This window comes from Saimiri boliviensis, chromosome 10, assembly GCF_048565385.1.
Source record: "Saimiri boliviensis isolate mSaiBol1 chromosome 10, mSaiBol1.pri, whole genome shotgun sequence".
NCBI lineage: Eukaryota > Metazoa > Chordata > Mammalia > Primates > Cebidae > Saimiri > Saimiri boliviensis.
The window spans coordinates 73,848,292-73,860,886 of NC_133458.1; the positions used below are offsets into that span (position 1 = coordinate 73,848,292).

The 12,595-nt window shown below is 38.4% G+C and overlaps 1 protein-coding gene across 12 annotated transcripts in view; it reads right to left on the reverse strand.

Moving 5' to 3' along the window:
• COL28A1 (collagen type XXVIII alpha 1 chain) overlaps window positions 1–12,595 on the reverse strand; it is a 191,470-nt gene that overhangs the window by 56,542 nt on the left and 122,333 nt on the right. For all 12 annotated transcript variants that reach the window (XM_010345655.3, XM_074379483.1, XM_074379482.1 and 9 more), the window contains 4 exons: window positions 10,660–10,728; window positions 9,584–9,652; window positions 5,834–5,902; window positions 5,674–5,742 (listed from right to left, as the gene is read on the reverse strand). In XM_010345655.3, the coding sequence (XP_010343957.3) occupies window positions 5,674–5,742; window positions 5,834–5,902; window positions 9,584–9,652; window positions 10,660–10,728 (276 nt within the window). The remainder of the gene's footprint in view (window positions 1–5,673; window positions 5,743–5,833; window positions 5,903–9,583; window positions 9,653–10,659; window positions 10,729–12,595) is intronic.

Consider the following 12,595-nt stretch of genomic DNA (forward strand, 5'->3'; position numbering starts at 1 on the left):
AAGTTCTCAAATTGCTATCACATTTCCTCTCAAGTATTTTTTTACCTTTAAATTTCAAAGTATTTTAGAGCATTTTCAATTCCTTGCATCAATTTCTCTCCTAAAACTTTAATATTCACCCCAAAACCACTGACAATTTTAAAACTTCTTGTTGTTTTTTACTTTTCTCAAAATCAACTCATCAGAGATAAGCAAATGATTGCCTTTTGCCAGGAACTTCATTGGAGAAGAAGAGTCTTTCTTATTTAGCTTGGTTAGAAACCTTGAAGACAAGAAACATTGATACTGCCCTTATGACAGGGAGAAGAGCAGGCTGTATTGTACTAAAACTAAATATAATTTTCCACTGGGAGAAAGTTCCTCCAAGTCTGCATGATTAAAAATAAAAATGTGTTAATGGTGATGTGGGCGATGAATGTTAAGGGGATTTACCGTGTGTCTCCAGGGCTGAAGGGAGTGTACACAGTCATGCGAAGAGAAATACAAAGCTAGGAAAACAGCAAGGAGAGATGAAAGCAATACTGAAAGTCATGAGGTGAACTGGAGTGCAGCTCAGATTTTAGAGATCAGGCATGGAACTGCATTGGGGAGTAACCTTGAAAAGTCACTTTTTCTGGTCTTGGATATGACTCTTTATGAAACCTCTGGGTCAAACTGCCTGGCATCTAAACTTTGTATGGTTCTGGCATTAATTAGTTCTGTTTCGGGCTGATTGTTCAGCCTGAAGCAATTTTGCAGTCATGTTACAGGGAGGTGACTTTCTTCAAGTACACTCTGGAATTATGGGCCTTTAACTTCATTATTAAGTCTGTATCCTAGGCTAGCCCTCCTTGTTGGACACTGTTCAAAATGGAGTTCCTTGTCCAGTCTATGTCTGCCAATGGAATCCACACATTCCTAATGTATCTCTATGTGAATCAGTCCTCTGTTCCCACCAATGCCTGTTGGTGGAGTGTACATATGTGAGCCATTGCAGAGAACAGAGGGGCAATTCAGATGCTGGGAACATTTTTAGAATAATGATACTCAGTGGAATTCTACATAGACTTGCATTTTATTACCATGGGCCACTTTTGTCAAATAAAGCATCTATTTACAATATGCAAACATGTAAAGTTACTGAAAATTATTTAACTCTTTTGGGTTTTAGGTTTATGCTTCTCTTTACTGTTTATGTAATTTAAGTTTTGACAATAGAAAAGAGAAACAATCCAACTGTACACAAAACTGCCTAAATAGAAGATGGACAGCATAGGAGATTGGGCATCTGTGGATCAGGGAAGTCATGCTTTCTGCTCTGATTGATTCATCCATTTAGTTTTTCATTCATTCATCCATATCCATAGCCTCTCTCATATACAAAACAAATATAGCATCAAAAATGTGCATATTGTGAAGAGGCAAGTTGTTCAACTTGTCTGGTCCTTCATTTCTTCATCTGTAAAACAGGGGGACTGTTAAAAATGTAATATTCTGGAAATACTTAGGTAATACATAATCATTATAATAATAAGAGTAATTATACCTGTAATAACAACAACAATCCAACAAGTCTTTTCTGCCCACAGACTTATGCCAACAACTTGATGGTTAAGAGGTCCTAACCCCAAATCCAGATCTCCTCTGTGCAAAGATCAGCCTAAGTTCAACCATTCCAAGGCTTTGGAGAGGGTCATAGCTTTCCTTGTGATGATCTAGCTTCCTGAGAGGGCTCGAAAAAAAGCTAAGAGAGGGGCATGGCAGGCTGCACCTGCCCTTAGGGAACTCAGGAGAGCCACTACTTATATTCCTTTTCTATGAGGCCAGAAATAAACTCTTATACTCAGGGACATCAGGAAATCAGCCCTTGGGCTACATGTACCTTATGAAGCTTTGGGGGTAAAAACACAGGGGCAGAGTTATCTGCAGCTTCTCAAAGAGAAATGAGATGTATGGCATGTTTGTCCTCAAATTATAAGAAGTTCTCTTAATATCTAAGGCTCCACTGAAGAAAAGCAGACAGTGATGGGTAGGGTCTTGGAGCTTGGCTTCCCCATCAATAAGCCAAGAGATTGGATTCAGGAGTGAGGACACTGGATGAACACTTCCCACTTAGCAAGAAACCAAATTATCAGTTCCTCTTCCCAGCATGTTTCAAAGGTGAGTTTAAAAACTATATCTACTGTCTCCTTCAAAGTTGTAGTTTTTATCAGAATTTTTGAAATCTCTCAGAAAGTCTTGCCAAATTTGATTTAAAATAAAGGTAACTGTATCTAGAAGGATGATACCCACAGATATTGCAGGGAATTTTTCTACTTGCAAAAAAGCCATGGAGAACCACAAAGGTGCTAGATGTGAGGGACTGCTTTTTATATGTTTTGAAACACAGAAGCTTTGAGTTTAACATCTGTGTCATATGCTAAACACATGTGACCTTAACTAAACAGCACAAAAACCCGCCATAAATTCATTGTCAACCTTAATGGTTTCCTCATTTCGAAACACATTTGTTTTGTAAGTTAATACCTTAAGGCCACAATTTTAAGGTGACTACACAAAGTGTAAATGAAAAACATATCTGGATCTATATGGCTATATTAACACACACACACACACACACACACACACACACACAGACACACACACAGTTTCTCTGTCATTTTAACTCAAAAGGGGAGAAATTTTGCACACATTTGGGTCCTGCGTTTCTGCTGCCACAGATAATTTTTGCTATTTTCAGTATTTCCCCTCCACTTTACCAAGCCAGAAGGGCAAAGTTAACTGGAATTATCTTCCTTTCTTTGCCAGTTTCTGTCTATGAATCTCTCTCTCTCTCTCTCTCTCTCTCTCTCTCTCTCTCTCTCTCTCTCTCTCTCGCCCTCCCTCCCTCCCTCCACCCCTAGTGCTCTGTGTATATTTGTGTGTGTGTGTTTCCAAAAATTTTCTTTAGAAAAAAAGGCCACATTGAGATGTTGAAGCCTCTGTAAAAAAAGGAGAGATTATTTTTAAAGTTATTTAAAAGCTGGCATTTACTTTTAGACTTTCCTTTATTTTCAAGTTTATGACCCAAGTTCCCTTGATTCTAAGACCAGCTCACTCTCCTAACATCTCCTTCCAGGGCTAGAGAAATTCTGAACAACACAATTTCCATGGGAAGAGGCAAGAGGCAATGGAAGGAAGGAAAAGCAGCTGAGAGGGAGGCGGGCAGACAGGTAGGCCCTAGCTAGTGCTTTTTTGCTTGAGTTCTGCCCGTAGCTGGAAGCAAACTGTGGACCGCTGCTTCCACTCAGCCTCCCATGTGGGCTCCACAGACAATGGGAGTTTCACTTCAGATACATCTTCTGGCAGCATATTAGCCATTTCAAAAAACAATAGGCAAGATGAAGTTTTGGACACCTTGTTTCTCACCTTTTCCCCCCTAAAATGTAGATGAAGGCATATCAAGGGACTTTTGGAGGAAAATGGCATATGACATCATTTAGTAAATGTTTTAGTCTGTATCTTAGATAATCTGACAGAGTGAAATACTCACAAGAATTGGGTTTTTACATTTTTTTTTTTAATGGAGTCTCGCTCTGTCACCCAGGCTGGAGTGCAGTGGCGTGATCTCAGCTCACTGCAACTTCCATCATCTGGATTCAAGCAATTCTCCTGCCTCAGCCTCCCAAGTAGCTGGGATTACAGGTGTGTACCAGCATGCCTGCCTAATTTTTTTATTTTTAGTAGAGACGGGGATTTACCATGTTGGACTGGCTGGTCTCGAACTCCTGACCTCAGGTAATCTGCCCACCTCAGCCTCCCAAAGTGCTGGGATTACAGGCAAGAGCCACCACACCCAGCTAATTTTTTAATGTTCTTTATCTGTGCCTCAGTGCCTGTCTTTATTATTATTGCTCAATGTAAAGCAGTAACATAATTGTATAATTTAATATAACATCATGTCTACTTACATAAAAAAATTTATAATAATCTGCTCTGTGAAAACGTAAATGATCATGTTTCCATTGGAATACACACATTCCAGTATATTTTTAATATGCTTCATTTCATGTCTTATTTTAAATAGAAATAAGCTTCTACCTCCCTAACTAAAGAAATATTCAATATACAAGTTCTTACCATCGCTTCAGAGCAGAAAATAATGAAGTCTACCTATTGAATTTATCTTTCTTTTTTTTAATTTTAGCATTTTGACAGCTGCTATGCCTTAAAGAAAAAATAATACAATACATCAGTACCCAAATTCGGTGCAGTTTATTGATACTGCTGAGCCATATTCAAGGATCTGATGTAGTCCTGAGTTAGACTAAGCCAGATCCTTTATCAGAGCACCTCGGGTTCATCCTCTCTGTACAGTGGACACAGCACTTACAGATATATTCTTACTGAACTTTCATCATTACCCCTAGAAGCAGAGATGGGGCAGGTATCAAGATTTCCCCTTAAATATGATATTTAGTGCCTTGTGTCTCCAATCTTTTATTCTACCTGGGAGACAGCAAACTTCTAAGTTTTGTGGCAGGGGTAAAAACGAAGAGAAGAGGTTGGCATCAGCACATATAACATCTTTTCTCTCTAGTGACCTGGAAACATTCAAAAAACTAAGTAGATATATTTCAAAGCAAAAATTTTTCCTTTAGGGTAATATTGATCATTTATTCATTTTCAATTCATTCAACAGGTTAAAAAGCTCCTATTGAATGGTAACCTAGTTCTGGTGACATGAAATTAGGAGGAAACAAAGCAAAAATCCTGCCCCCAGGGAGAAATGACAGAAGCTGCAGAAATCACAGAAGCTGCAGAAATCACAGAAGCTACAATTGGGGCATGAAGGGTGTTCAAGGCCATGGGAATTATTCAAAGTCTGTTCTGAGTACAAACAGAAGCCACCAAGGTGTTTCTAGAAAGGAATGGTATATGGTTTGATTTAGGGTTTTAAAAGACCACTCTTGCTACTAAGTTATAGGAGGACAGAGGTGGGATAGAGGGAAGAACAGTGAAGAGGCTATTTTTACAGCCCAGGTAAGAGATGACATAGTCTGCTTCGCAGAAGCAGAAAGAGAAAAGGAGCCAGAGCTGAGCGATATTTTGACAGTAGCATTGATAGGACTTACCAAAGGACTAGGCATGGAGGAAGGAGAGGGAAAGGAAGGGACCAAGGATGATGCTTAGTCCTTCTGGCTTGAGCATGGGAGAACCATTTGCAGGATGACAGGGCAAAAATCAAGCATTTTATTTTGGATGTTAAATTAGAGATGTTTGTGAGAAGCCCAAGGAGGGATACATGGTAAGATACTAGATACATGATACCAGATCTTAAGGGAGAAAATATAGGTATTTGGAAGCCATCAATGTGTGGACAGTGATTAAAGCCATGGGGCTGGATGAGAGTACCTAGGGAAAGAGTATGGCTAGAAGAGAGAGGAAGGCTCTGACTTGAACCCTGAAGTTGATATAGAAAGAGGAAGCAGCAAAGGAGTGTGAGTTGCTATCAGAGAAGGAGGAGGCAAACCATAAAGTTAGTCTACATGTTCAGATTAGTTCCCCAGAAGTCCATAGATAAGCGCAAATAACTTTATCAATTATTCCAGACACCTCTAGCTTTCTATCTGATAAAACATTTCATGTTTACCAAAATTGCCTACCTATAGGCACACTCTTGGAAGCTAGTATGTTGCCTACTTTAAATCTTACCTTTGCTCCAGTGTCTCCCACTCCACGTAAACCCATCGGCCCAGGGGGTCCTGGTAATCCTCGAGGTCCCTGAGATGACATAGTAAGGGAGCGAGTGAGCATCCTTGTATGCAACACTCAAAAGGAAGGGAGGAAGTGAAGAAAAAAATGTCCCACTTACAGGCACACCAGGATAGCCATCGCCTTTGAGTCCTGGAGCACCCACTGGTCCCTGAGGGCCTTGAACACCCTGGGTAAATTCCAACATCAGTGAAATCATGAAACTCAATGATAAAACACCCGGTTAATCTTAAGCATAACACCAACTCAATATGCCAATGGTAGATTTCTAACCCAGGACTTAGAAAATGACTTATTGCTAATATTTTAATTTTTTAAATAATACATTTTTAGTACATTGTAAATCAAGGAGAAGTATAAAAAAGAAAATTTAAAGCTGGGCGCGGTGGCTCAAGCCTGTAATACCAGCACTTTGGGAGGCCGAGGCAGGTGGATCATGAGGTCGAGAGATCGAGACCATCCTGGTCAACATGGTGAAACCCTGTCTCTACTAAAAATACAAAAAATTAGCTGGGCATGGTGGCACGTGCCTGTAATCCCAGCTACTCAGGAGGCTGAGGCAGGAGAATTGCTTGAACCCAGGAGGTGGAGGTTGCAGTGAGCCGAGATCGCACCATTGCACTCCAGCCTGGGTAACAAGAGCGAAACTCCGTCCCCGCCAGCAAAAAAAAAAAAAAAAAAAAAAAAAATTTAGTAAGCACAATGTGAGATGAATAGAAAATAATACATAGCAAAATTCTGAGTGTGGAATAACTAGAGTTTCCTATTGTTGTGTTAAATCTATTGTCTTCATTAATGGAGCCCAAATTATATGGGGAATAAGTAAAGCCAGATGAAAATAAAAACACATTAATTTTTCAAAAACAAGTTATGAAGGGATAGAGTTTGTGATTCATATCTTGAGACCTAGGAAAAAGTTGCAAATATTGTTTTACAGTGATCACCTTAAACATCCAAAACTTTTAGTAGCAGCCCTTAGTCTCCTACAGAAAGAGCAGGAAGGGGTGATTACTGTCCTTTGGATGACAGAGTTTATTAAGACTTACAACTCTCTCACAAACAGAAATCAGAAAAATTTCTGACAAAAGTAAAATGGGGGGAGAGAAAAAAATTAAGAAGAATTTTTTATAAGATTACCTACAAGTCCATTACACTTATATTTAAAACTTACAATACTTCATTTTACAACACATTCTGCTGATCTGCTATTGGTGATAACTCTTGCAACAGCCCTTGTCAATATCAGCCCTGGTTTTGATAAAGAGCTGCTTATGTTTTAAAATATTTATAGTTTTTCTTTATATTGGTAGGAAACTTTAACAACAGGCAGACCTTTGTTTTCCAAGAATGGAGAAAGAAAGTAGCAGGACTCTTAAGAACTTTCCTTTCATGCCAGCAAACTTGAAGATCAAACTGCCATTATTCCAAGTGAAAACACTGCCCAAAGTCCAAATCCCAAAACCTATTCTCAACTCTACTTCAATAAATGAATAATTGATTGGAAATGGGAAAAAAAATTTACATACTCTTTAAGCAATCAGAAACTTTATTTTAAAAACCATGAATGCAACAGCTATTTTTTTCCTATTAAACTGAAAGGCTGTTTTTATGTGGTTAACCTTCTTAAGAATGATCATCTTTAGGAAATATGTGGCCACTTATAAAAATTTAATGTACTATTCATCATCAACAAAAACTCAAGGTGATGTTTTAAAGTTGAATGAGAGAAAGGAAGCCCATGGTCTTCAGGACAGGTAAATATTGGTGAATTCCAACTACAAAAAACTGGTCACTTCTCAGCCCCAATTGTTTATACTATTCTAACCACATTTAAGGTTATAGCTCTAAACACTGACATATGAAACTTGTCCCAAAATAAGTTTTCCACTTATCTCCATGTTTACACAAGGAGAGGGCCATCAATAAAGCAGTAACTGCTCCCTGGTTGAGTTAAAAGGAAAAGAAAATCGGAATCAAAATTTACTTTTCAGTTTTTATTTCGATGGCCCAAACTTACAACGAATTATCAGCAGCTGCTCTTGTTTAACGTCTGACACCACAGTAGAGGGAAAAACCATTAAAACACTCATAGTTTATAAACATCCTTTTTCTAGAGATCTTTGTCCTTGCTTCTGCAAAAATGTCACATAGCTTGTTACTTCTTTTATTAACAGGAAATATCAAGGAGCAAGAGGAAGTGCAGATATTTATTTTGGATTCCTTACTGTATTTTTATAGATGGAATTTTGCCACTTGGCTTTTCTGTGCTGGATTCAAGGAAATGTCCTACAAAGTGATTTACTTCAAAGTATTTCTCTCATTTGATAGAAATTAGGGCAAAAATAGAAACCTAGTATTTTGAAATCAGCTTTAGGGGGTGTCTGGGATACCCCTGAAGTATTACACAAAATGAAATTAATGTGCTAAAACTTCCACCAGACATTCAAAGGTGTGTAAGACTCTCCAAAAACTGAAAAACTAATGAACTAGGGAAGAATGACAGAAAGAGTATCATTAGAGTCCAAGGGAGTAGCAAAATGCTTGGATGAAGAGGCAAATATCTTTAAATACCATCATCTATGATACATAATAATCATCAGCAGGAAACAGGTGAAGCCTATAAACTCTGACAGCACATTTAATTGGATTGTATTCCTACTGCAAATAGAAGTAGAGAGAGATGTATAAATCATGAATTGTGACTTGACAGCTATCAATTTATTAAAACTGTCATGCAGAAGTAATTGATCAAGGTCATATCTGTAGTTTTCACACTAGAAAATTTGCTCGTCTCCTTGAGTTGTCTATATAACTTGTGTTTCTAAAGAGACTGGTCTACATAGTTTGGGCTACCTTGGGATCTGGGGGAAGCAGATGAACAATTTGTCCAAGTTTGCCTAAGATTTTCCCAGTTTTAGCCCTGAAAGTCACGCGTTCCAGAAACCCCTTCGATCCTGGGCAAACCAGGGCAGCTGTGACTCTAGCAGGGAGGACTTACTGTTAAAGCCAGAAGAACAGGGAGGCTCAAGATTCTCCGTTTACTTTTAATAAGAACCACTCCAATTTATGTCAGTTTTACATAACAGGTTTTGCATCATATTTTATTTAAAAGATGACTCCATGTTTTCTTCTTTTAACTTTGAAAGTCTTCAATTTAGTACTTGAACCCTTTTATCTAGATGAGACAACTTAATATGGGAGCATATAAGCAAGCTTCAAAGCTATGTTAACAACATGCTATTGATTTAAAAAGTGCTAATTATGGGGCCCTGAAGCCTGTCTTCATAAACAGATCTGCTGGTTGATACCCAGGAATGTTATAAATGCTAAATTTTGTTGCGATGCTCGGTATAGTGTGAGAAGGAAAATGGTGCTTCGTTGCCATGAAAAACCACATATGATTACAGAAACATAGTTTCTTCTTAATTATTTGTATTTCCCTTTGAAATAACTCCAAAGGATGAATAATCAAAGCAGGAAATTTTTATCCAACAAAGCTTCCAAGCACAGATGATTTTTTTGAACAACGTTTTGCAGAACGGATACTTTAGGCGTTAACATGTAAATGAAGAAGCCAGAGGCCATTTAATTCTTTGTATCATAGACAGTGCAAAAGAGCATTTTCAAACAATTATCTAATAAACAGAAATTTAAATAAGAGCTACTTTTCCCACATGTATGAAAAATAACTATGTGATTGCTTATTTTTTAATAAAAGGGAATAGCAATATTCTTACATTTTAGTTCATCAATGTAGAGACTTTGCAAGTAGAAAAATCAACTTATGCATTAAATCTACCCTCACTTATTTCAAATACATAAAAACAAAAAGAACATGAATAAAGCATACCTTTGGTCCTCGAATAGAAAGTCCAGGTTCTCCTTTAAATCCGGGCATCCCAGGTCCTCCTCTATCTCCCTGTACATTTCAAATGACATTTCACGGCTACAGTTGTGCAAGAAACCACATGACACATAGCAAAAAAAGAGAATTGGCCACTCTGTAAAGAGCTTAATCTGTCCATCTCTGACCTTGAGATAGTATATTCTTCCAACATATTTGAGGGGAATTTCAAATCCTAAGTAAATAACATCTGTCAGTAAAGACTACTACTGCTGTTAGGAGAAAGTCCATTGAAATAAGATGTGGCAATTCAGACTCAAATATTTAAACTTTAGGTAAGAATGGCCATTCCTAAAGTCTAAATATTTGAGTCTGAATTGCCACGTATTATTTCAATGGACTTTCTCCTAATAGCAGTAATAGTCTTTACTGACAGGTGTCAGTGAGGGCCAGGTGCAGTGGCTTAGGCCTATAATTCCAACACTTTGGGAGGCCAAGGCAGGTGGATCACTTGAATCCAGGAGTTTGAGACCAGCCTGGCCAACATGGCAAAATCTTGCCTCTACTAAAACTACAAAAATTATTCAGGTATGGTGGCACACCCATAATCCCAGCTACTTGGGTGGCTGAGGTAGGAGAATTACTTGAGCTCAGTAGGTGGAGGTTGCAGTGAGCCAAGATCGCCCCATTGCCCTCCAGCCTGGGGACAGAGTGAGACTCTGTCTCAAAAAACCAACCAACCAACAAACTGGAGTGAATATCTCATCTGCTAGACTCTTCAATTATAAATCCCGGTGGATTCTTCTGAATAAATGTACTAAATTCTTACCTGCATTGGGGTTTAGGATTTGGAAAAGGTAAAGAAGGGTAAAGTGACAAGCTTGGGACTAGGAGCACAAAATCTGGTTTTAGTCTTAACTCTGCTGCTGGCTGTAGTTTACTTATCTGTGAAGTTTCAGAGTTGAACTGAATCATTTCTAAGACTTTTCCAAAACTAAAATTCTAGTTCACTGATACCATGATTTTTTTTCTCCAACAGCCAAAGGGTCAAGAATAAGAAAATAATTCCCAGGAATATATACCTTTGGCCCAGGTGGTCCAGGAATTGATGTTCCAGGCATTCCAAAGGGGCCCATAATGCCCGGTTCACCCTTAAAAACAGCAAAATGGTCAGTTCATTTCAAGCAGAGAAAGCACATATAGAGATAATATTGAGAAGAGTATAGAAATGTCTGCAGATTTTTAAATAATATTATGACCTCTACCTGCTTCAAAGACCAATGTGAAAATAATGTAAGCATCTTTTGTAAACCACTGCTAAAGTACTGACTAGTAAGATTTCAGTGCTTTTAAATAAATACATTCAATTAATTACTGAAGGTTAAGAAAAGTTTATCTCTTGTGTATCCTTTCATTAGCTAATAAAAATTATGCAATTCATGGTGCTTCCCTTTTGTGTTGTATGCTGGGAAGTTCAGAGAGAAAATTTTTTTTCAACAATTACCTTCAGCAAATGTTTTAGGGTATACTTCTAGGTTATAACTCTTTTTTGTTGTTTTATTTTAATGGCCCAAGGTATAACAGTCTTCCATTCTCTGTTATCTCACATCCTTTTTGAGAAGTAGAACCCCTAGGGGCTGGGCACGGTGGCTCACAGCTATAATCCCAGCACTTTGGGAAGCCAAGGCAGGCAGATCACTGAGGTCAGGAGTTTGAGGCCGGTGTGGCCAACATGGCAAAACCCTGTCTCTACTAAAAATACAAAAAATTAGCCGGGCATGGTGGTGTGTGCCTGTAATCCTAGCTACTCAGGAGGCTGAGGCAGGAGAATTGTTCAAACCGGGGAAGCGGAGGTTGCAGTGAGCTGAGATCGCACCACTGAACTCCAGCCTGAGCAACAGAGCAAACTGTTGTCTCAAAAAAAAAAGAAGAAGAAGTTAGCACGCCTATGATTTTTAAAAATGACATTTTTAATAGAAAATTTTAAACATTTGGTGGGAGAGGTATCTGATATTTGGTTAGAGTCTCAAAGACTCAATCCAGAGCAACAGGTAATTCTTCTGTTCCATTTGGATCTAGACCAGTAATTCTCAAATTTTAGAGGGCAGAGAAATTATCAGGAAAGTTTGGTAATGTGTAGTCCTAGGTTCAAACTCCAGAGATTCTGATTCAATAGATCTAGAGGCCAAGGCCCAGGATTATTAATTTTTATTAAGCACCCCCTAGTGAAAAACACTATTCCAGAGCAATTGTCACTGCCTACCACAAGGCGTTCCAAATGACCTACTGGGATATAAGAAGAAAATATTACAATTTATCTCTATATTTTTGTCTCATTTATTAATATTTCAATTATTTATATAAATTCATATTAGTATTATAGTTTATTAATAAAAATTACAATAAAAAACTAAAAATCTGTGGAGTGTCATCAAAATTTTACTGGAAGGATTTATAATCAAAATAGTTTGGAAACTACTTCCCTAGAGTAGGCGGGCCAAATCCAGCTCATCCCTGTTTTTATATAGCCTTGAGCTATGAATGGTTTCCACATTTTCAAGTGGTCATTATACAGGTTAACTACATAAAGCATGCAATTTTGCCTCTTGGGCCACAGAACCTAAAATATTTACTATCTGGACCTTTACCCCGCCCCCTCCCCCGCCCCAAAAAAAACCACAAAAACCCACTGCGGAGATGAGTCATGGAAAATGAGCCATTTCTATGCTATGTCTAAACCTGACCCTCTAGGTTCTCAGACTGCTGACTAATCTTGCCTCATGTCCTTTGAAAATTCAATCGCATGAGCTTCCTATTCAGTTATGCTGCTTCCTCCAGCAGGGACTCATCAGTCATTTTCAGCAGTGATGACCCCTGCCCAAGGCCATATTCATCTGCAGAACTGAGGCCTCCCACTATATTGATTAGCCAATACAACAAACAAGCCAAGCACACTGGTCGACTGGGACCCAGTTCATGCCATGGCATGTATGTGCCTGTCCTTAAATCCAAACCTGG